Source organism: Aspergillus stella-maris, assembly GCF_047715825.1.
Source record: "Aspergillus stella-maris strain CBS 113639 unplaced genomic scaffold BDV14scaffold_19, whole genome shotgun sequence".
NCBI classification, from domain to species: domain Eukaryota; kingdom Fungi; phylum Ascomycota; class Eurotiomycetes; order Eurotiales; family Aspergillaceae; genus Aspergillus; species Aspergillus stella-maris.
Window position 1 is genome coordinate 304,599 of NW_027396813.1, and position 23,447 is coordinate 328,045.

General features: G+C 49.6%; 11 protein-coding genes across 11 annotated transcripts; 1 reads left to right on the top strand and 10 right to left on the bottom strand.

Annotated features, from left to right (window-relative positions):
• Positions 1-295: 295 nt before the first annotated feature.
• BDV14DRAFT_198965 (uncharacterized protein) lies at positions 296-1,180 on the bottom strand (the record flags this gene model as incomplete). Its single annotated transcript, XM_073773117.1, has 5 exons — positions 296-456; positions 508-585; positions 635-712; positions 764-876; positions 930-1,180. The coding sequence occupies 5 exons, from the start codon at positions 1,178-1,180 to the stop codon at positions 296-298; spliced, it is 681 nt and encodes a 226-aa protein (XP_073629471.1).
• Positions 1,181-3,097: 1,917 nt separating this feature from the next.
• Positions 3,098-4,405, bottom strand: BDV14DRAFT_198966 (uncharacterized protein; the record flags this gene model as incomplete). Its single annotated transcript, XM_073773118.1, has 1 exon — positions 3,098-4,405. One exon carries the CDS (start codon positions 4,403-4,405, stop codon positions 3,098-3,100), a length of 1,308 nt encoding a protein of 435 aa, XP_073629472.1.
• A 567-nt stretch (positions 4,406-4,972) lies between these two features.
• On the bottom strand, positions 4,973-5,950 carry BDV14DRAFT_198967 (uncharacterized protein; the record flags this gene model as incomplete). Its single annotated transcript, XM_073773119.1, has 1 exon — positions 4,973-5,950. One exon carries the CDS (start codon positions 5,948-5,950, stop codon positions 4,973-4,975), a length of 978 nt encoding a protein of 325 aa, XP_073629473.1.
• A 650-nt stretch (positions 5,951-6,600) lies between these two features.
• BDV14DRAFT_208065 (cytochrome P450) lies at positions 6,601-8,401 on the bottom strand (the record flags this gene model as incomplete). The annotated part of the gene is made up of 4 exons (XM_073775318.1): positions 6,601-6,822; positions 6,884-7,885; positions 7,948-8,144; positions 8,197-8,401. 4 exons carry the CDS (start codon positions 8,399-8,401, stop codon positions 6,694-6,696), a joined length of 1,533 nt encoding a protein of 510 aa, XP_073629474.1. The 3' UTR covers positions 6,601-6,693.
• Positions 8,402-9,914: 1,513 nt separating this feature from the next.
• On the bottom strand, positions 9,915-10,789 carry BDV14DRAFT_198969 (uncharacterized protein; the record flags this gene model as incomplete). Its single annotated transcript, XM_073773120.1, has 3 exons — positions 9,915-10,211; positions 10,267-10,473; positions 10,535-10,789. 3 exons carry the CDS (start codon positions 10,787-10,789, stop codon positions 9,915-9,917), a joined length of 759 nt encoding a protein of 252 aa, XP_073629475.1.
• Positions 10,790-11,214: 425 nt separating this feature from the next.
• BDV14DRAFT_198970 (uncharacterized protein) lies at positions 11,215-12,302 on the bottom strand (the record flags this gene model as incomplete). The annotated part of the gene is made up of 2 exons (XM_073773121.1): positions 11,215-12,024; positions 12,084-12,302. 2 exons carry the CDS (start codon positions 12,300-12,302, stop codon positions 11,215-11,217), a joined length of 1,029 nt encoding a protein of 342 aa, XP_073629476.1.
• Positions 12,303-13,823: 1,521 nt separating this feature from the next.
• BDV14DRAFT_198971 (uncharacterized protein) lies at positions 13,824-14,336 on the bottom strand (the record flags this gene model as incomplete). The annotated part of the gene is made up of 1 exon (XM_073773122.1): positions 13,824-14,336. The coding sequence occupies one exon, from the start codon at positions 14,334-14,336 to the stop codon at positions 13,824-13,826; it is 513 nt and encodes a 170-aa protein (XP_073629477.1).
• A 223-nt stretch (positions 14,337-14,559) lies between these two features.
• On the bottom strand, positions 14,560-16,925 carry mfs56 (putative MFS multidrug transporter). Its single transcript, XM_073775319.1, has 6 exons — positions 16,584-16,925; positions 16,174-16,526; positions 16,076-16,111; positions 15,524-16,025; positions 14,793-15,460; positions 14,560-14,742 (listed from the first exon to the last, which is right to left on the bottom strand). Exons 1-6 carry the CDS (start codon positions 16,882-16,884, stop codon positions 14,665-14,667), a joined length of 1,938 nt encoding a protein of 645 aa, XP_073629478.1. The 5' UTR covers positions 16,885-16,925; the 3' UTR covers positions 14,560-14,664.
• A 1,503-nt stretch (positions 16,926-18,428) lies between these two features.
• Positions 18,429-18,939, bottom strand: BDV14DRAFT_198973 (uncharacterized protein; the record flags this gene model as incomplete). The annotated part of the gene is made up of 2 exons (XM_073773123.1): positions 18,429-18,579; positions 18,626-18,939. The coding sequence occupies 2 exons, from the start codon at positions 18,937-18,939 to the stop codon at positions 18,429-18,431; spliced, it is 465 nt and encodes a 154-aa protein (XP_073629479.1).
• Positions 18,940-20,580: 1,641 nt separating this feature from the next.
• BDV14DRAFT_198974 (uncharacterized protein) lies at positions 20,581-21,582 on the top strand (the record flags this gene model as incomplete). Its single annotated transcript, XM_073773124.1, has 1 exon — positions 20,581-21,582. One exon carries the CDS (start codon positions 20,581-20,583, stop codon positions 21,580-21,582), a length of 1,002 nt encoding a protein of 333 aa, XP_073629480.1.
• Positions 21,581-23,069, bottom strand: BDV14DRAFT_171215 (uncharacterized protein). The gene has a single exon (XM_073768354.1). It carries the CDS (start codon positions 23,014-23,016, stop codon positions 21,769-21,771), a length of 1,248 nt encoding a protein of 415 aa, XP_073629481.1. The 5' UTR covers positions 23,017-23,069; the 3' UTR covers positions 21,581-21,768.
• Between the last annotated feature and the right edge of the window lie 378 nt (positions 23,070-23,447).

Genomic DNA, 23,447 nt, shown 5'->3' on the forward strand with positions numbered 1-23,447 from the left:
ACTCATGCATGCACGCCAAATCCTTCCAGAGATCCTTCGATGAGGGGTCAATGGAACCTTCATCACGTTAGATAAAGACTTCCAAAGCCATACCATGGGCGGTAAAAGAACGCGGTGAGAATATTGTCATCTGAAGCCCTCCGGCAGGTCAAATTGCTTCTACACATACGGAAGTCTCCAAGTGTTTTGTCCGAGCTGCGCGGCCTGCACGCTGAAAATACAAAATTTCTCACCGCTACTCCGTAGCCTCTTACTATGCAAACATACACCTATCAGATCCCCCACGACTTATCAACTACAGGTCGTAGGTGTGCTCGTGAATGTTGATGGTCTCAACGGTCCAAGTCTTTCCACCATCTGACGAAGAAAAGTCAGTCGAATCGGCCTCGGTCAGGACCAATGTGTCCTTAAATGACTCGTCGGCCGAGTCGAGAATGATTGTGGTGTTTGTGTACTCTGCTAGAATTAGCGAATTTCGGTTTCGACCATAGAAAATTTGAGTCTCACCGTGCGCAGCAACAGTGATATCGCACGCATCATCCTGGCACTCAACAGCGGTTCCCCATCCCTGAGCTTGACCGGAGCCTACGATTGTTAGCTATCAAGGATTCCGGTGGCATTATGGGTCGCATACTTGTGGATAAACTCGAAACAACCTCCCCGTTGATCGAAACAGTCTGGTCATACTTTCCAGTGTCGTCGTTGTATTTGTCTGTTCCGGTTAGCAATAATCCCTACTTGTATCGGGCTTATCGACGCTTACAGTGAATCGTCAGACCGTCACCGGCATCAGCGGGAACTTCCTTGCCGCCGAGCTGCGTGTCCTGGAGAGTACTAGCCCAAGTACACCACTGTCCCTCGCTGGCACCACAGTTGCTACAGAACAATCAGCATCATTTTCCTCCACCGTATTCAGCAATATAACTCACGCATTGGGGTCCGAAAACGAAACAGCCAGCGCCTGAATAAGGTCGCCGCCACTAGTACCCATACCAGGCCACAGCGCCAACCGATCCTTCAACCCCGGGGTCTCAGGGAGAACGAGCGTCGTCGTGGCCTCGCGGATCCATGAGTTTGTCGGGCCTAAACTGAAGGCTGGTCCGAAGCCGATGTTGTCCTGCGCGGCGGCGAGCTTGAGGAGCGCGAGGGCGAGAGTCGAGGCGATGGTCTTGGTGAACATGGTGGCTGTCTTGGGAGTGGGATTGATTCTATCGAGTCTCAGAGGCAGTTAAGGCGACAAGTCCCAGCATTTATACGGCGCCCCTGATTCCAGACAATCAAGACCGAAAGGGGTGCCGATGTTCGTGCCTGAAACACCCTGAAACAGTCGCCGACACCCTGCGAGAAACACTGGGTCCGACACCCGCGTGTTTGATTTCTCTTACGTGAGCTCCACATGAGCTTGGTTCGCATAGATTGCTCTAGGGCTGTTTCGGCATCGCATGGTGGTCTTAGTGGAGTTTCTCCAGTTGCTTGTTTGCGTCCGTCGGTGTTTCAGGTAAAGCTTCATTTTCCAACAGACCCAGCGACCGGTCGTTCTTCGGGGTTGTCCGTATTAGCTAATTCGGACGTCTAGGCTACAGAGTACAGAGTTAAGACAGAATTTTGGTCCGACCACTTTAGGAAGGCCAGCTATTGGGGACGCCGTCAGGAGCATGAAGCTCACTATCCACTCATCTAGGTAGCATCCACCTCGCGCTCCTGCATTGGATGGTAAACGGTCACGACTAACTTCAGCGCTCTCTACTTCGAGCAAAATGGCATTGCAGGCTTAATTTCAAATGCCATTGAAATAATCAAAAAGTATGCCAGAGCAACTGCCGCCCTGAACGCGATTGGGTGCCCGTCCTCAAACCCTCTTTTCACGATTTCAAGGCTTCTTTCCCAATCGACATATACTAGACTGTGAATATTCTCCTTCACCACGAGCTCTTTTTGATGTCCAGTGCATCAGCCGTCAACAGAGTACCGCATCGGTGCTGTATACGCTTGCTTCTTCCGTCCATAGATCTCACCAGTGACGAACGGCTCGACTGTTTCTCGGAGTATATGCTTCTTGACAAACGGTGAACACCCCAGCGTCATAATTGTACTTCGTTCTCAAGACGATGGGATAGTATTCGCATACCCCGGTAGTTACGCCGTAATGTTCCCGCTTATACCTCTACACCAAAATTTCGCACTAAGTCACGAACTGTACCAGTCGGCGGGCTCTATACAAGCCGCAGACTAGGTAATGATTTGGGGACCCGTCATCCGGTAACCTCTATTCATCAGACCTAATCCAAGCTACATACCTATCCAGCGAGTCCAGGAAGCCATCTGAGGGAGCCAACCTCCGTAACAGGTACGAGAGGGACGCATGCCTTTTACCTTGTTCGCCGTGTCTAATGCGGGGCGGCGATCAAGATTGCTTGGCCTCATCATTCTTTGTAGAATCCGGATGGCCCACCCTTCTGAGAGACGTTATTTATCTGAATGCGACTGTTGGATAACACAGTTTGTGCATTTTCAAATTTTCTCAAAGACACAAGGGGAAGAAATATGCATGTCCTGGTGTTGTAGCCTGAGACATGATTCATCCAGAGTCGGGTAGCGCCTACCTAGCTTTGGGGGAGGAGAGGCTTGGCACCGGATCGTTCCGATGGAGACGAGGTCACAATATGGGCTACGGATATTTGACGATCACTTGCTGTGTATTACATAGTGTACGCATTCGGCTCTCTGAGGTTATCGTTGTATCTGGGAGGTGTCTTTCGCTGTCAAGAGACAGTCATTGAGCGCTGTGATGCTGGAGTTGCTTAACAGGCAGATATATATTCTTACGGGGTGATTGAGGCTAAGAGGGATGTGACCATGGCAACCTCGATGACGGGAGTAGATGAGGGACTCTAGAACAATACGCAGTAAGAATATAAAGTAGAGAGCATATTTCATTTTCGGGACAAAATTCTTATTCTCATAGGAGTAACTTTTTGATGCCCTGAGACCAAGACAAAGTAATTTTCGTTTCATCATAACCATCAATTTGAGAGAGGTAAAAGAGACAGGAAGTCTGATCAGTTACACCGGACCAACTTGGCAACAGCTTTAGATCTTAGGCCGCATAGGAAACCCTATTCCTAGGCCTCCGCGCATTCCGACAACACTGCAGCTCCGTATCCTCATCACAATCCTCCCTCTCACAACAAGTAACATGTTCATTACAATCGTGCTTCTCGCAGCAGAGTAGCTTATGGCAGCAGAAGCCCGGTATAAAGCCTCGTTTGAGCTCAGCGGCTGAGTCGGGGTCTGTAACCGTTGCATTTTCGGAGTTTGAGTCGGAGTCGCTATTCGGGATACCTTGCAGTCGAATACACGAGCGGGAACCGCTGTCACCGGTGCTTGAGATTGAATATGAGCTTGGGTTTTGGATGATGTTAGTTAGTATTGCTTGGTCTGGGTAAAAATCGTCACTGTGACCTTCTGGCTCGGGATGAGATGAAGACGAAGTAGGCTCGACAACGTTCCTTGATTCCGAAGCTGAGGCCGGAGCGTGCTCAGGCGAGCTCGAGCGTTGGAGGGTGTTGGGGTCTATTGCTTGTTCTGGGTAAGAGTCACCACTGTTATCTTCTGGCTTGGGACGGGATGAAGACGAAGCAGCATCGACGACCATCCTTGAATCCGACGTAGAGGGCGGAGAATGTGCGGGCTCAGCAACAATTCCCTGCTTGGAGGTGTCTTCAGAGTCAGACTCACTATCTGTATCAAAGTGGATGTCTGGTTGTGAGTCACTCCTGCTCGAAGTTGAACCTGGTGACGAGTTAGAATGACTGCGGACTGCCTCTTCATGATCAGAAGAAGACTTCCCCTTCACGCCAGTACTCGGTTCAACCGCGTCACACCTATCCATACCCTCAGCAGAACCGACACCAGCCTCCTCCTCCGAGACCGACCTCCTAGAAGACCGCTGATAAAGCTCACCCCCCGGCTCGTAAGGGGCAACCGGAATCTCAACAGCCAACTTTGTCTTAATATCCCTCGCAACTCCCTGAACACCCTCAAACTCCTCAAAAAGAACCTCCACCCAACGTCGCTCATACTGTCCCAGCGCATCCGCAAGAACATCCGAGAACTCATTCTCATCACTAGGCTCAATCCACCCAGCCCTATGGAGAGTCTGAAAAAGCCTTGCGGCCATCCCACTGTCAACGGCTACTTCTTCAAACGCTGATTCATAGCCTGTCGGTGTAGCGGTGATGTGCCAGAGGGGTTGACGCTTTGGGGCTATGCTCCGCTCGGGCGTGAGGATGACGATCCATCCGTGGTTCTTGTCGTGGCGGGTGTGTTTGGTTGTGGCTATGGAGATGTATATGCGTGTTGTTGGGGGCTTGGTGACTTGCGCTTTTGCGGGTTTGCGGGGCATGCTGGGCGTTTCTTTGGGAGAGATGAGGATGATGGATAATGAGGGTTTTTGAGAAGTCAGTAGGTTGAAGGGATGGGTACTGAGAGAGTTGAGTGTTGGAGGAATTAAATAGACGAGGGCCTGGCAAGCCTTTGTGGGTTAAGAATGGCAGTGAATAAAATGGTAAAAGGGCATAAAGGCCATTCAAAGCAGGCTTTTGTGTCTCTATGTTCATTTTGTGTGCCTTGTGAAATGATAGAGACGCCTCTTGGCTTGAACAAAGGTAAAGACTAAAACCAGTGAGCTTCTGAAGCCGTCTATTGACAGGAACAAGAGCACGACATCAGGGATCTCATTGGACTGCACAGCTGGCTCTGTCCAAGGGTACTGGCATTATTGTCCTACACCACTCTACAGTATAGGGGCTTTATCACAAGATGAAGGATGAAGGAAATACTATTGGTATGTTGTCTAATAAACTGCTTTAATTATGCGTTCCAAATACTCAAAACAAACAATTGCCAAAATACCGCACAGAACCGATACAACCAGAGAAGACCCTGCCACTCCCTTGTTCATTCATACCAACTACCGAACTCGCTGTCGTCGAGCATCCATAGCCGGAACCTGGCCTCTCGGCGTTCTTGTACGGGGCAAGCCCCGATTAAACAACCAACCAGGCGAGTTCTGCCCATTGATAGCAATGTCCAGCGTAACAGTGGTATAACGACGGGAATCGGTAACGGCTGTACTCTGAGAAACCTGCTGATCATCACTCCCTTCAACAGTTCTCTCAGTAACAGGCCCAGCACCCAGATTCCAATTGTTAAGCTCACGCTCGCGAAAAAGTTGCATTAGCCCCTCGAATGGATCCCCGCCGCCAAGGACATCGACATCAAGATCTTGATCTTGGTCTTGATCTTCAGCTTCTTCTGGGGCGTCTGTAGTACATTCAATAATCGCAAGACCCAATGTCGAACCGCCTGACTGGGCGATGGATTCCATCCCCCGGATGGCGTCGTCCATACTCGAGTATTCGTTCACGAGGAGGTCGTCTAGGCTTTGAAGGACGTCCTGGCCATTACCCGTCCCCTCGCCTTCGCTCCCAACTTCATCTTCATCTTCATCCTCTTCGTCAGGCTCGGATATATAATCCCACATCGCCTTCGACAGCCAAACGGCCTGCTGATCAGATACCCACCCCCTCCCCATAAGAAAATGCAAAAGCACATCGTCCCAATCCTCTCTTGTCTGCATCACTGCGCCATCCAGAACACCGATGATTGTATCTTCTTCAGTAGCAGGAAAATTACAGATCTTATACACACCCGTATATGAGTCCCGGGGCATGCGCGTATTAAGGCTCTTAACGCACTGGTCTGAGGTAAGTGGTCCGGCACGGACCCGGGGATCGGCAATGGAGGGGCGGTTGTAGATGTAATAGAATGTGCATTCTGTTTCGAGCGAGTCTTGGGGTGGGACGAGGGCTAGGGACCAGGTGTGTGGTTCTGATGCGGCAGGGTCCCTGTGCACGAAGACGACGAGGGACATTTCTGTGTTAGACATCTTGATGGTGATGAGGTGAACTTGATGTTGTAGGTTTGGTTTGGAGTAGATGTTGGATCGGAATTGGCAAATGCTTTCGGTGATGAGAGTTGAAACAATCCTAGAAGAAGGTTACTGGGTACTGGGTAAACTATGGGTAGATAAGAATATCTGTGCCCTTTCTAGGAGTTACTGAAAGGCTGGTAACGCTTTGTTGGGGTTGTGTGTGTCAAGCGAGGATAAAAATCATTGTGATTTGATACAAGATTGTTTATCCACCAAGAAGGGGGATGATGGTTAGAAACATCAATGAAAGCGTTATTCTGGCTAGGTATTATTGTTCGCTTTCGGTCTTTGCCGGAAGCCTCAAGGGTGTTGTTGCTACTACGAAGTGTAGTACGTGAGAGGGTCAGATATTACGACCTGACACTATGTCAAAGCAGCTCACAGTCGTCTGAGGGGAACATTAAGGGTAATCCAATTTGTTTCAATACTATCTTCTAGTGAAACTCATAGGAATACGATAACTGATCGAACCGACCGGCGTCATTCATATATCAATTTGAAAACCGGTGAAGCTGAGAGAATAAACAAGATTATATAGACATCGCGTGGTCTAACTCATCACCAAGAATTAGAAAGTGGAATTCAACGCTAAAAAATAGGGTCACCCTCATCCATGAAACCGAATTTGCCTCAAAGCAGCTTTTTCACCGACAAGTGGTCAATCACCCGGGCTCAAGCTGTTGCAACCTGGCAAGCTGCTAAGTGGTAGCAGGAGCTCTCTCGGTGACCTGAACCCACAGGTTCGTTATCGCAAAAAGCCCAAGATTGTTCTTGACGTCCCAGGGGTGAGTAGGGTACAGAAGCGCCAGGTCAAAGTTACGAAATAGCTGTACGCGGGCACTCAGAAACGGCCGCCTAACTTGTAGCAATGATCAAGAATGCACGTACCTCGAAGATAGTCTTCCCGATCTCCATCTGCGCAACAGGTTTACCCAGACACTGGAATCGTCCGTAGCCAAAAATCAAGTCATTTGTCCGAGTCATCTCAGTCAGCTTGTCGGTGTCACTCTCTTCAAGCCACCGCTCAGGCCGGAACGCCTTTGCGTCTTTACCGTAAATCTTCTCGCTATGATGCATTCCGTACGCAGAATAACCGATACAAACACCACCGGGCAAGAAAAAGCTCTTCCCGTCTACAACAACGGTATCTCCCCCGGCTGGAACATCACGCGGGAAGATATTTGCGACGGGAGGCCAGACGCGGAGGGCCTCGCGTATGACAGCTTGTAGATAGGGCAGTTGGCGGGTTTCAGCTGTTGAAATGAGGCCCTTCCCTGTCGCCGGTGCGAGACCGCTCGCAATGGCATTGTCGATTTCATCTCGTAGTTTGAGGTACACTCTGGCGTTCGTCATTAGATGGAGCAATGTACCGCGAATTGCACCGGCCGTTGTATCAGACCCAGCAACGATCTGCTCAAGTGCCTCGCTCCGCAGTTCGTCGCCTGTTAGACCGTGGCGGATGAAGGAAGCAAGCATGTCTGATCTATCTTCCGTAGATTTAGCCGCACGTTCATCAACGAGCCGGAAGCACGTAGCCATCATTTTCCCCGTCCCGTCATTGTCAGTTGGCGAGGGGGCGATGAATTGTCCAATGAAGGGTGCTTGTCGTAGCCAGCTGAAGCCCAGACCTAGAGCGACATTTCCAAGAGCCAGACTATCTTCGCTTGATTTGAGGTACTCGTCGACGTCTTCATCTCTATCCAGCATGTTGAATGTCTGGCCCAGACCGACGCTGCTGATGACGTCGAGGGTGAGGTATTGGATCTTCGACGCTAGGTCCATAGGTACTATCTGGCGGTCGGTTGAGACATATGAGCGGACGAGCTTGATTAGTGCTTCGACTCGCTCGTCGATGGCAGGTTCGAGCTGTAAGTTCTCTCGACCGGAGTACTATCCACCGGCCCTTGTTAGCAGGTGTTTACTGTAAGGCGAAGTATAAGGAAGGATAATACCCCCGGCCCCATCTGCTTTCTCCTTAGATCATGCTTCGCATTATCCGTCTGACTGAAGACATTATCGCGCCGATACTCGAACCTTGCAGCATTATAGTACCAGTCCGACCGCTTGTACATAGGGTTATTATTGACGTGCATCCAGACATCGGGCGACGAGGTCACCAGGATTTGAGGTGCCACTCGCGCGATCGGCCCTGCAAATTACCCTTAAATTTGTACGTTTCTTGTAGGTTAGTTGAGTCGTACCGTATTTTTCATTAATGCCCGCATACCACTCGTGGCAGCTGCCTCCTAGAAATGCCAGGCTATGCGGCCAATGCGAGAAATGTGTCCAGAAGGGCCCTGAGAAGCGCCGCAGTTTGGTGTAATCTGTGATTACCTTAACGGCGTACGCGGCGACGATGAATGCCCCTAGGATAAGGGGTCTTTCAAATAGAGATAGAATCCACATGATGCAGTTCACGTAAAGCTGGATGCAGTTGTGGGTAGATAAGGGGGGGAGGAGCTTGGAGGGGTTGCGGGGTGAGTGCGACGTGAAACATGCAGGGTTATTTGATGAAGTAAGCTGTGATAGCCCTGCTCTTCTATTGACTAGGATAAAGTACTATATAGTGTTGCACTGTATATCTAGTCTCGTCTTCACAGTCCAGGGTCGGAAAAGGTATGATGCTGGGGGTTAACAGCAGGTGCAGGACTGACGAGCTGTATATATGAGGTACGGCTATGTAGCCTAGAGATTAGTCGAGGGATTATACAGTGAAGAAGTCAAGAGTTCTGACAATGATTGCGCTGAATTAGTAACCTAAGAGGCAATGGATTTAAATTATGCTGAACCGCATCTAATCCATTTGTTGTGCCAAAAACCAGGGACTGCACCAACAATCTGAGGAGATCCAAGGAGAATCCCCGATATAGCTCTTACAGTGTAATGAAACCAACCGATATCCAGGCTTCTAGCAAATCGATCGCCGAACGCCACGCTATCCCACCCAAGACAGGATGTTCAATCAAAGCATCATCATCGACCGGCAGCCAACAGGAAGACCCGCTCAGAAAGAAACCTTGATCACCCATCACGACCGACACTTGAGGGAGTACGGCAGAATGAGGGTAGCAGAGACTTGACAGCAGCGCGATGCTCCGGGAAAATGGAACGATGGAGCGGAGTATGGCGCGGGTAGATGGAAGAAGGAATGGTACAGCAACTGACAATGGTTTTCTAGGGGCTCGCCATATCGCAGTGCCGCGTTTGCATGCATGGTGAGGGACCGTCCTTACACCCCGACAACGCACGTTCACTACAGTTCGTGTAGATAACTACGGAGATTTTATGATGAACGTGCTTTATTCTAACGTGAAAAAGCCCATCGGGTCTGAAATATCCAAAGTGCTATATGCTGAGAAGGGGGCGCTAACTCAAACAAGCTATATAACGGTGAAGCTATTGCGGTACCTAGTTCTTACTGTCCTTCAACAACCTGCGCAACTCCTTCTATTCATCATCAAGATGAGCCCGCTTTATTCTCGCATTGAAGCACTCCCAAATGTGGTCTTTTATAACTTGACTCAGTCTAATATTCAAAGCCCCAGAGGCTACAACAATGTACGCGTAGCACACTCCGGCCCCCTGACAGACTTCGCCGACAAAGCGGTCTTCCTTATGTAGTCTGTGTCCATGAACGACGTATCCACATTCTAAAAATCGTCAAAGAATAGAATCCTGCGCAGAACAATGCAATTGTAATGTAAACTACAGAGAACTAAGAAAGAACGCAGGATAAATTAAATGCTAGAACGCAAATCCCTCTGAGAACGTGACTCTCCGAAGACACCACGAGGAACCTTTGAACTTTTCTATCATCGCGGTCGCCTACCTGTAGGGACAAGCAGCACTCTATCGCAAAGCGATTAGAGACAGGTACCAGGAGCAATTCCTTAGCTGATATCAAAGCAGCGAAGTGCGTTCAAATTGAGATCTTGATCTCCCACCAACGCCGCGGTTTGCTCGAGCGCTCGAGGAAAGCAGGAAGGAGATCTCTTGCAGTATCCCGCTCGTCCTTGGAAAGCGCTATATAATCGCGACCGGTATGGATGAACTTTGAAACTAGGGCCTGGGCGTGCCTGTCGTCCCTTGTCCACATCGCTTCCTGGACACGGCGAGGAGCTGCTGCAAGGCGCACCAACAAGAGGTCCGCAGCACTAATACAAGGAAGAGAGTCGCTGCCGGTTGGAATTGCCGCGGATGGAGGGAGATAAGGAATCTATTGTCACAGTTTAGCTTACTTCCGCTATGTTCCCGGCTTGATTGTAGCCTACCGTACGCAGATCATGGAATCGGACTAGAACGCGGCTCGCGATGTGCTCAATGGTAGCGACTGCTTCAAGGCCCTCCCTGTGGGTCTGGCGGAACATGGCGAAGTTGCGGTGCAGAAGCTGGTCCTTCACGTAGTCGCCGTGGTTTTGGCGTGGGAACTGTTTGGCAGCACCGCGGAAGTCGGTAACGTAGACCATGAACTCCAGTTCCTGTTTTGAAAAGAGCGTTAGCTACTTCAACTAGTGATAGGAACGTGGATTGAAAATGCACATTGGTAGAGCTCTTTGCCGTCAGCTGGTCGTTGGCAGGTGTTGTGGCCCCGACAAGGGCCACTCGTACGTTGCGGCGGCAGTCCATACTGCTCATAGCCTGCATAACAGCTGTCGCGGCAGACTGGAGCTTGTCTGGCAGGGGTTGGGCGTCATCATGTGGACTAGTCAAACCGAAATCATTGTGAACATCCATCGGGAAATGCGTTGGTGGAAGGAAGGATGACGAGTGGAAATTGGCAGGCGTAGGCTGCATGCTTGCAGAGTTTCCGGACGAAATATAGACGAAAGAGGTGCAAAGCTAGATTGATGGAGAGTAAGGAAGAGGGTAATAGGGATTTCATGGGCGAAGAGTCTTTTTGTTTGCCTTGCTCTCACCGTGATTCAGGGGGTAGCAAACGGCCGTCCCGTTGATGGATGGCGGGGGAGGGACTACAACCATCCTCTACGAACTTTTGTAGGTGAGGTAATCAAAATAGGGAGAGAGCAAGATAGATTAGTGCTCTATTTCCGGATAAGAAAAAAAGATTGTTGTAAAGAACAAGGCCATACATAGTGCGGAAAGGGTGGCCGCACTGGGAGTCAAGACCAACACAACGCCGCCTGTGACTACGGGTGATAAGACCGAAATACTGAAGTCCCTGGTATTGAGACCGACAGAGTGATAATAGAGGCCCAAATCTACTGGGGCCTCCAATCTTTGCTGTCCTTCATCATCCTGCGCAGCTCTCGGAACCCGTCCCAAAAGTGATCTCTTTTGATTCGTCGGTTATAGCAGTCCCAGGCGTACTGGAACTTTGGGCTCAACTGCTTCTTCAATGTTCCCGGGTCTGCATCAATCAGACAAATGAGGAGATCCCACCAGGGCTCATCTAGTCGGTCAATATGGGCCCACCTCCGACATCCGATGAGTATCACAGCCTCCGTGAACGAGTTCGGATTCAGCAAGCGAACTGGATGGGACGTCTCCCAGGAATCCGCATTTGCGTGATCCTGGCAGTAAGTAAATATACAGTCCCATTTAGTCCGAGGTGGGTCGTGCTTCAAGTGCTCGCAGCTTGCTAATCGCGCGGCTTCATCTGAGCGTTGGAGGTGCTCGTCAGGCCCTGGTGGGGATAAGCTAGGACCTGGAATCCACCACAGATGTTCGGACTTCTTCTGAAGTGAGAGTAGAGTATCAAGTACAACGAATTGAGGTTGATAAACGTGTGACCAGTCCTCAGTTAAACCACTCGTCGTTGCGTCATAAGACATTTCGGGTTCAGTGTCTGAAGAAGGCGGCTGATACGAAAGGGTCAACCTGCCACGGACAAGGTGGAAATGAACAGCCGGAACGTAGTGATGGGCATGGCAGGGCTCCTTGATGCTTTCCTCCTTTGGATGAATATTAATTACCCTGCAGTTATCATCGGTACACTGCGCGTAGCCAGCCTTGGACAGTGCCTCTGCCGCGGCCTGCATCAGGCTATCCTCGATCACAAATTCGACCTTCTAGTCGTTCAGTTAGCTTAGGATAAACATCATTTGGAAGAGGATCTAAATATCCATACCCTGGACGAAAGCGTATCGGCTCCAAACAGAGACAATGCTAGTTCCCCAAACAGAATGCTAGGCACACCTGCCTCATCCAAAACGGCGGCTATCTTGGTCACTAGCTCCTTTATCGTTGGAGGCCAGTCTTTTCTGTCCCTTGACAACGGCTTTCTGTTAGATTGGGCCAGTACAACGTCTTCCATTGCTTCTTCTCTCGCTGTCTTGATGGCACCCATGCTGTGATTAGTCTCCGGTCCGGGGACCTCAGAAGATACCCCCATAGTGTGATATGTTGATAGTTCAATCTCTGGGCTCCGCAAACGGATAATCAAATTGAAGTGTTACACCTTCTTGATGAGTCTTTTGGTCCACAAGACTTTGGCTTTGGGTGAGAAAAGTGTCGTGAATTTGGTTATGGCTAGGGTGGGATTCATGAGTCTTATATATTTATTATTTTCTAAGTCTACTTGTTTGGATTGAAGCTTATAAAGAACATTGAGCGATAATGACCTGATACCCCTGGCACTAACATATAACAATCCCCCATTCAACCTGCCCTTTCACCTAGCGTGGAGGAAAAAATTATATCAATGAAGTACAACCGTCCCTTTCTCTCTTTGTTCCACGTTTTAGCCATCACTCCGTCCAGGATAATCAAGTCATCTGTAAAGTTCATTTTTGGCCTCTTAAATCCATTCATCAAAGTCAAAGCGGTACCGTACGCTACTACGTCTACCATGCTCTCCTTACAAAGCCTAAGGGTTGTAATGGAGAAAAGCCCCGGCTACAGCTCGACAGTCCATTAGTCTACTTGAGGGCTTCATGCGATGCTGCTTGGATTTGGTCCTCTGTCTAAATGTACTCCAAGAGGTCATGTGTATATCTCTATATTTGTGTCGTTATATATGATTATAACTCTAGAATGGACCTTAACAACAACACAAATCAACCTTCAACCTCCCCAACCCTATCCCACGCCAACGAAGTACTCACAACAACCCCTAAAGACTCCTCTCGACACTCCTCCTCGCCGACCCCGCAAGGTCCCCCGGCCTAACCAGACTAATTTCTTCAAGTTTCTCAGGAACAGCAGCTACATACTCCTGATACCTCCTCGGACTAACAGAGCGCATAACCGCATCAACTTCCCTCCACCGGTTCACAGGGATAGAGCCTATATACCGATCATATTCGATTCTGCGGTCATTAGGAGGGGGACTTTATGTTGGAAGCGGTGCTTGTATTTTATTTGGCCGGTAGATGGTGTGCTTGCGCTCGTGGTTGCTAATGTGTGGTATTAGCTGCCAGTTGTGTTGTTTCTGTGGGCGAGGATAAGGAGCGTGTGTCGGGGGTGGGCGATGGAGTGGATTACGGTTGAGCTGGGCCTGAGGCGATGTAGAGGTTTAGTGTGCCTGGCATAATGAGTAGGGCATGGGTGAGATGAGAGCTGGGAGGGTTTGGGATGCAGGGATCCGGCGATGCGGTTATATTGCTTTCAGTCTTCTTTGTTGCATCCGTGTGAATGGTAATTGTACATGGGATTGTGGGAAATCTGAAAGGGATAAATGTGCTTCAGAGGGTTGACTGGTTTGCTCGTGACTTGCGGTCGCTTCTTCTGATATTGGAGGCTCCTTTAGCCATTTACGCCAAGAGTTTGTCAGAGGATAATTATTGAATATAGTAATCTGGCCAGGTGTCGATCCCGTAAATTGGTTGTATATAATTTGTTGTACAAATATGTAGTGACTTAAGGTATCTCAGAAGAAACAAGTACAATACTCCAAAGAACTCAACCCAACCCCCCTCGCCAAATCCCCCAGTTCCACAAAATCCGCAGGCGAAATCCCCATCCCAGCATTCTGCTGTTCCGCAACCCGACAACTAACCTCCCACATACTGAACCGACTTTGTTCCTCGTAGAAGGCCGCTATACCTGTCTGAATAAACTGTCTCTCCTCGAGTTCTTCGAGCACGGAGACGATATACTTTTGACATCGGCGGGGGGCGGTATCGAGGCATATTTGGAGAATGGATGTATAGAATATCGGCGGGATGGTTCCGATGCGCGACAGGTATGCGAATGGGTGGGATGCTATAGACTGGTACGGCTCGATGCAGTGTTTGTATCTTGCTGGACCGCCTGTTACATGGATGAAGACGCAATCTGTGGTGTTGTTATGCGGGGAGAGAACTAGGATCCAGTGGCGTTGCTGGCAGGGGCCTGTGGATTGGCCTATGCCGATGTGTATGTCGATCCAGGGGGTGGCCATTTTGTGTGTCGATTTGGGGCCATGGGTGGTGAAGGCCTTGAACGTGGTATTATGTTTGGTTGTTTGGGTTGGGTATATACGTTGTTACGGGGGAGGCACGATGGCGAAGGAGAAAGAGTATAAGGTCTCTTTGTGGTTTGGAATACATTCCCTATTGACGTTCGATGGAGTGAATAAAGCAAGTAACTGTTGTCTCCAGATACTAAACATAGACAAAATGAATGTACGAGATGGGGACGTGGGGACTGATATGCCATTGAAACGGCATTATATGAAGCTCTCTCTCGGATTGACCTTCGATGACGCCCTCTAACAGACTGGTCCGGATCTAAGATTCACTCTCAGCCACCGGGTCCCTAGTTGAAGCCACGACAGGCCGACTGGTATACTTGTACTTATCAACACCCTATAATCCCCGTCAGCATCAGATTGTCACAGAGCAGGTGGTAGACATACCTTAAAAACCGCATAAAGATAAGGCACATAAATAACCTCACTCTCCCCCGTTCTCCCCTCCTCCTCCTGCGTCGCACCCCCCTCAACATTGCTCTCCTCAGTCCTACACTTTTTCTTAATCCAGACGTTACCCAAAAATAACCCCGTAACCAAGCTAATTCCCAGAATCGGCAAAATCGCAATATAAGCCCACATAATCGCATCCCTCCCCTTCATCCTCACAGCCTCCTGAAGAGAGGGCGGGAGATCAGCAATGAAAGACAGACTATCCGTTCCTCCATGCGCAAGATCCTCCGCCGAAACACTATCACCCCCAGAAACACCTGGAATAGACGCAATTCCAGAAGCAAGTTTATTATTAAACACACTCCCCATAATCGTAATACCCAGCGTTCCACCAAACGGCATTGCAAATCTCAACAACGACAACGCAGCAGCAATACGGTCTGGCCAGACGCCCGTTGCGTGCAGAGAAGCAGGCATCATGCGAATACCCGTTCCGGCGCCCGCGAGAACCATCATCCCGTTTAGGACGGTTGTTTTTTGGGCGTGGATGCCGTATGTTACGAGGGCTATGCCGAGGGTTTCGAGGAGTGTTCCGAGGGTTAAGGGGTGGAATGTTTGTGCGGGGAGCGTGTTGCACATTAGGATTGCGAGGTAGACGCCCACTGCCAAAGTTCTTATTAGCATACCATTGAGTGATAAGGGGTAAGGGTATGGTATGGTCGTACCTCCAAGACCGGGAATATAATACAACAACTGCACACCGGCCTTACTAGCCGGATACTCCTCAACAAGGGTAAAATAAACCCCAATATAGTAAAAAACCGAGTACATCGACGTGCCAGCCGCGAACTGCAAAATGACGAGCCAGAGTGTATCGAGGCGTTTGAACATGCTATACGGGATCATCGGCTTCTGGCGTGGAAATATACGCTCGAATGTCCCCTTTTCAAGAAGGTACTCGTACACGAAGAACGTGATGAAGCAGACTCCGCCGACGATCAGTGGTGCGAGGACTTGTGCTGAGACCCACGGGTATGTTGAGCCGCCCCAGGCTGTGCCGAGGATTATGAGGCCGACGCCGAATATGAAGAGGATTGTACCGATGATATCGATCGTGCCAAGTGCGGAGAGGAACGAGGATAGGCGAGATCCGCGGTGGGTGTATGTGCCTGGTTTGAGCTCGTTGCGCAGAAGGATGTAGATGACAATGTGGGAGAGGAAGGCGATCTATATCCAACATTAGTCTCGACCAGGGTGAGAACTAGAGATTGGCTTACCGGAATAGATATAACAAAGCAATATCTCCAGTTATCCTATCAAGATTAGTTCCGATACCATTCGATATTCCACCCTCAGCAGGAAGAAAATTACTCACATCAGTCAAATACCCCCCCACAACCGGCCCAACAGAGTACGCAACGCCCGCAATCAACGAGAAAACCGAATTATTCTTCGCATTCTCCTCCAAACTAACTCCATCGGCAAGGACAATGAAAATAGTCGTCATGAGCCCCGCAGAGGCCGTCCCCTGCAATGCGCGCCCGAAGAGAAGCATACCCCAGTTTTGAGCCGCCGCGCATAAAGTCGACCCAACGAGCATGAGGAATGTAGCGAGTTGCAGGGTGGAATGGCGCCCGAATATATCTGTTATTTGCCCGAATGTGGGGATTAGGGCTGTTGATGTTAGTGTGAAGGCTGTTACTATCCAGTTTAGTTCGTCAAGTTCGTCTACGACGTATCAGTATATTTTCTTCGGTAGAGTGGCAAGTATGACATGGGGCGTACTGAAATGCGACGCGATGAATGGAACAGACGTCGCGACGATGGTGAGATCAAGTGTCGCAAGGAGGTAGGGCATAAACAGGGCACCGATTAACTTCAACCGGTAGATACGACGGCGGCGCTTTTCGGCTTTCTCCTCAGGCGTGGTACTTGTTTTCTCAAGCTTTTTTTGAGGAAGTGAAGAAAGAACCTCGCCATCTTCTGTCCTTCCAAATGGACTGGATTGTGGCTCAAGTGGGAAAACATCAGCTTGCGCTTTAGCCGCGCGCGACTTTTTGATTTTCTTGTAGAGGAAGTAGGCCATTGTGTAGATCTGGAGATTGTGGTGATGAACATCTTCAAGCGAATTCGTGGAGCATTATATACACCATCCCGACCATGTCCAGATGCTTGAGGTTCTGCCTCGAGTATCCGAATCGTAGCTGATCTCTCTGCCTTACGCCTCAACCCCACCGCTGAGGCTGAGAGCACCAGTAACCCACAAACAAGCACTCAACCAAGGCATAACTCAGACCACGACCGGACGTGTCCGCTGCACGCCCAAGCACAAGCATTACCAAGCCCACACATTAAAAGCTAATTCGCCAGAAAATGTACCCTAAAAATCAGATACGAGGCTTGCCAGTCCCATCTACGATTTGGCTTCTTGTTCGGGTTTAGTTTAGCGAAAGGGCGTCTGGGTCCATTCTTAGGGCTGTGCAGGCTAGACTCGGATTGGTATGTGCTTCGAGCGGACGTCCGCTGACTCACCGGCATTTGGACTGGTGTTGGATCTAAATCTTTTTGGTAATCTGGATGATTACTCTTGAGGGGTGTATAAGCCACAAGTTGATCAGGTTAGATGGGTTCATTGTGGGGGTTGTGGTGGCTTGGACTCCTGGCCACGGAGAGCTACGATGAAGTCATACAGTGTGTAGTATTTTACAGGCTAGATCTTCTATGGGGTAATTTTCTTGTCAAATGTGCAGTGCAGTAAGATTGCTTATCAAGAGACCGAGGTACCTAGGACACCCAAACTCCATTAACACCTTTTTTTCTCTATCACAGTATCTTGTGCTCACGATTCCTCCTCTTCTCCCTCCTGTTCCTCGCCCATTATTGATGATTGGAAATCTCCATACTCAACTTCCTCATCCTCAAAATACGCCGCTCATTGCGCGCTCATCCCACTGATCTTGCCAGCAATCACCTTATTGTGAGGGATCTTGACTTTAACGGACAAAAACGAAATAATATTCCTGATCTGGTCTTCTAAGTTTCACTCGTGATTTACATCCTCGTACTCTTTATACGTGACGAAATTGTAGAATTCGCCGGAGATGGTCCGACGCATCCTGCGGCTTGACTCGACGGAGACAACCTCATTTTTGGCGCCGTGTCCAATGAAAAGGGGGGTATCGAGGCCTGTGGGCAAATCTCCCAGAACTGTTTGTCTAGGTCTTGACAGCCTATTCTGTCCGGGTGTGTGATGCATTCCCGAACATAGCTCTTGAGGGGTGGGAAGGTGCCGTCGTCATGTTTGTAGCGAACGTTTTTAAAAAAGCAAGTGAAGGGGGGAATGGAAGGGAGGGGATCGCGATTCGGACGTGGTTCCTGGCGTGGACATGCTTGGGGAGAGGAGTCTCCTTATTTTAACAAGGTTAAACCAGTCCTCTTCCAGGGTTTTGGGAAATCTTGGTTAACTATGCCTGCGATCTCGCCTACGAACAGAAGCTATCCACTCAATGCAATTAACCCTCTAAGCATCTTTTGCTCTGCGAGCATCGTGAAGACGAATGCCGCGCATCCCTGAGATACACCCCGAGAATAATCCTTTTGAAGCAATCATTGTCTTTTTCCACGGGGGTGTCAGCGTCTTTTAAAGACCTCTGCCTCCTTCGCAATGAGCTCCGAGATTTCCTTGGCTGCTTCCTGGAGACCATCGATTTGCTCACCGTTGTCAAGGTCTGTGTCGCCCAGTGACAACATAAATAGAGAGCCATGCCTTGCTCCATGCACGCTTCCACATCAACATGCAACGGCATGGTGCGGATGGGAAGATGAACCTGACGTTGGGGATGTGTTTTGCCATCTGTGTCTTCCTCATGAATTCTTCACCAAAGATCTGACCATTGGTACCGAAGCCGTGAAGCAGGATGGTGGTGAACAAGTGCTGCCCTTCCGCTTCGACGACGAGAGACTTAATACGCTCGCGGTGGTTTCGCTCCGCCGTTGTGGTCTCATTAATCTCATCGCCGTTATTTGTGCCCGTCATAGTTTCTGTCTCGGCCTCGATATTGTTGCTCGCGTTTTCAGAAGGTTTGGTCTTGACGGTAGAAACAACGTCCTGGGGAGGTGTAAGTTGGAGAAAGGAAGGCATATTTATGGAAGTTAATATCATTTTGCGGTTAATCGAGTTGGTGTTGGAATTCAAGCGACGTGCCGGCTGAGGTTGCAGTGTACTGTAGTTCGTGAACAAAGCCGGTAATGATAAGGCATCAAGCAGCAGCATTCTTGACAATGTTTATACGTCATGTGACTCATCTCTCGTTTTAACCTTGACATAGGAAGACCTTTGGCCTGTGAAAGTCAATTGTGCACGGTGTTTTAGTCCAAAATGTTTGTCAAGAATCTGGTCTTATTGTCGTCCATCCCGCCAGCGGCTATTAATTAAAAGCATACTCTGCCCCCAATATTGTTTAGCATTGTGTTAGACATTCATCATGGCCGTAAATAAAGGGGAAGCTCTTTATTGGGTGAGTTTGGTGCGACGGAGGAACAATGGCATAGACAACACACTATAAAATTTGTTCGTGGTCACAATGACGCTGAAAGCCTCCTTGATGTCGTGATACTCTTGTATATACAGTTCTAAATGGCAATCTTGAGGTTATAAAGGCGTCACAAGGAGAGATGTCCAGCCGCAGTTGGCACCTATGAATAACACATTTTTGTTTGCTTCGTCACTTTGTTCAAGCCGAATCAAGGGTATAGTCGGGACTTCCTGCCGAAGGTATGGTCTAAATCCCCTAGGCGGATCTAACGAGGGCACAGGCGACGAGGCGCGAAATGGGAGATGGAGGCTTGGTACTTTGAAATTTTTCCTGACCCTACACTAGCCGACTTTAAAGGTTTAGCGGCGCGGTGTGTTCAAGTTTGATGTGGTAATTTGTGGAACTGCTCAAAGAGGGCCATAGGTATTCGCGTAAAACATGGCGCCAAAAATCAGCACGTGGATCAAGTCAGCAGTAAGGCTGATGTAAACTTTCCTTGTGCCCTTGGTCTGAATGGTTGTATTTGCGAAGTATGCACTGCCATAGCACTGTCCTTGTACTGGTAACGCGTTGTGGAGAAGTGCTGGGTATAGTCGGATCTTGTCTTAAAGTGCATATATATAGTCCTTGCAACACAACAGTTCAAAATATGTGGCTATTCTTGGAAGCTGCCAGCAATAAAGATTCAGATTTCCCACAGCCTCGGTACTTGATAATGTTTTTATATGTCGCAGTCGACACTCTCTTCTCACCATGGATGATCGGCCGCTCCCAGCCTCGATGGTAGAGACATGTTCTCGCCATTAACCGTTGCGCAGTCAACAGCTCTTGAGCAAGCGCCCCAAGCGTACGGACTGGAAAGCGGACGAACGGGCCTGTCGGCATGATCTAAACTCATGAACATTCTGAGAATATTGTACGTTAGTGATCTCGATAGCTGGCAACGAAAACATAGCGCGTCGGGACCTAACTCGACGGAAACATCAACACGGGAAGGACTGGGAACGCCAGTACTAGGAGAGCGACGGTACCAACAGCGATGGAGAACCTGGAGTTTTTAAGATACACTGGCCAAGTGGCTCTGAAAACATTATGAGTCTTGCGGTGGAAGGAGCGACCTGGAAAAATGGCTGACCTCTGTTGACACCCTTCACCCAGCCTCGTCAAGATGAATCGTTTGCGCAAAAAGGCACTCACTCATATTTTCTATTTCTATCTATTATATGTTCATCCCTTTAGACATTTCAATGGGCGATGACGACGAACCGACCGAGGAGTGGATCGAGGACGACGGAGCAACCATCAAGCCGGAACACAGCGATGACGAAGAGTACAAAGATCCCAGCCCCGAAGAACAGCTCGCACGCGAGCTGGCAAAGCAAGCTCTCGAGAATTATCTACGGGCCGAAACCAAAGCAGAAGAGCGAGACCGCCGCTGGAACGAAGCCCCAGAAGACATTCACGAACTCCCGGACAACCAGGCCTGTATGTTGATCTTCAACTGCCTCCGTGGGTTGCGGCCGCCCGGTGTGTCCTGGTCTATGCCACCAGGGTCATTTTGCGTTGTTGTGATCAGTTCACTCGCTGCGATGGTCGTGACAGTTGGCGCCTTCGATGCCGACGACAAGAAGGTACTCGCAAATCTCAGGAACCGCGTCGAGGCCGGCCTTCTTTATTTTCCACATACGAAAGGAGTCGACTTCTTTCCTCCTGATTTACACCTCACGGCAGTCCTCGTTTCGCGATATGTTGTGTACGATATGGCGGACTATCTGGGCGAGCTGCGGAAACTCCTTGCAAAGTATGGATATACCGGGTGTCATATGGAGTGGTTGGAGGTGCCTGATGTTGCAGACAAAGAAGTGGAGGTCACAGCAATGACAAACGAGTTCGACCAGGCAATGGTGTCAGTCCAAGGAGGAAAGTTTCTGATGAACATGATTTGCCATGACAGGATTCCTGAAGTACCTGCTGCGGATGGGGATGTTTATCCATCATTGATCACCATCCCAGTAACCGCCATCAAAGACGACGACCCTACAATTCGCCCCTCGCACGCGACGGCTCTTTCCCAAGAGGAGAGAGAGCAAAAGCAGGACGAGGCGGCTTGGAAAGCAAGTGGCCAGCAAGGACCGCCCCCTGATGTCCCTGACCTTCCCCGTCTGTCCACTCCGCCTCCATATGAAGAGGCCATTCGCCAGCCAAAGGCAATAGCTTGGCCTTTTATTGGGAGTTTGGACCGATACTAGACCAGTGCCGATATCTATCTTGTCAAGTGCGGTAACTTCATGGTTTCCACCCAAACCCTAGGACGTGGTCCGTTCCTATGAGCTGTGCGACGATCTTTCCAAGTGCTAGGTGGTATATTTCTTATTAGATGAATTATGTTAGATAGTGCCCGTATACATTCTCGTACATCCCGAGAAAATGAAAGATCAAGCCTCTTTGGCCCACTGCTTCCCACTCCAGTCCGTCATCCCAAGCCAGTAATCTCTGCCCTTGATCAACCAGACGAATAAAGACGGGACCTTCCAGCCCTTGACGGCGCCAACACCCTTACTCTTCCCAATCGGCACAAGGTGCGTTTCGCTCTCATCAGCTTTGAATACCCTATCCTCCCCAGACACCGTCTCCCCCGCCTCCTTCAACAAATCCCTCTTGAGATTCGTACACAGAACCGGAATAGCCTCCGTGAGAATATGCACAGCCGGCCGCGCATAGTCCGAGGCATCACCAGCTGCATAGACTCGTTCACCTGCATCTTTAACCCTAAGACTTTGAGGGTCCGTCTTGACTCGTCCATCCTCGCCTTTCAACTCCTCGCTCACAAAGGATGTATTCGGTGTTGTGCCGTAAGCAGGGATAAACAAATCCGCTTCGAAGGTTTCACCATTGCTCAGAGCAACTTTCACAGCTCCAGTAAGTTCATCTCTTGCTTCGGTTTCGTCCAGGGGCGTAACTTCTTCCACCTTGACGCCCTTCACGACTTCAACGCCGACCTTAGCCAGTAACCCCTCTGCACCACGCGCAATCCCCGGTCGAAGAACAGGGAGGATCTCGCTTGCAGAACTAACAACCGTGATTTTTACCTTTGGATTCACCAGCTTACTGCTGAAGAACCCCGCGCGCCCGTTAAGATGCTCGCCTAGTTCACCCGCAGTCTCAATCCCAACTGCTCCACCGCCTGCAATCACGATTGATTTAGCGCTGCTCAGGGCGTCCCGAAAGGAAGACCAATTCTTCTTTAACTCCGTGCTTGATGACGAGTTTAGACTTAGGAGCGGTGATGGCGTCGATGATCCCGTCCCGATTATCAAGGCATGATACTCGATCTCGCATTCCGCGCTTGAACCACTTTCGGCTGTGACTAGCTCAACAGTGACGACGCGATTCGCATGATCGAGATTCTTCGCGAGACCCTGGATGAATTTAAAGTTTTCTTTTGCGTACTGGTCGAAATGCCCTTTGAGATCTTGAAACAGTTTCTTCTGGTCGAGAAGATCACCTGATAATAATGCGCGCGGTGTCGCGGGTCGCACGATTATTTCGGCTGAGGGGCTGACAAGAACGACTTGATATTCTTCTGGGGAGGGGAGAGACGGGATGATGTGTTTTAATGTATAATGCGCGCTGGAGATCCCGACGTACGACCCGCCGAGGATGAGGATTGTTTTGGTCGGCATATTGAATAGACCCCGGCCTGCGGTGTTAGATGGGAGTATGATGGGGTCAAATGCAGGAGCGACTGGAAAGTGAGTGAGGACGGAAGGCTGCGCTATTTATGCATCTTGCCGTTGCGGTCAGGGTAGGTTAGGCTTCAGCTAATTACTACTAACTAATGGACGGTACACAACGGAAAAGGCAAAGGATCCCGCTGCATGATCCCAGTTGGGTGGCTGGTAGCCCTAACTCTTCTAATAACTTAGCTGGACATCCAACTTCCAAGCATTTACGGCCATCCAGCTCTTTCTATCAAGCCTAATTAGATACCTCCGAGATGACATTCAAAAGTTCGTCCGTGTCCGAACCTGAAATGCACGATAAAGACGACCGTGAGATTACTGGCCCCATTTCCAACGCCCAATTTCAGCAGGAGGTGCAGTGATTGGGTGGA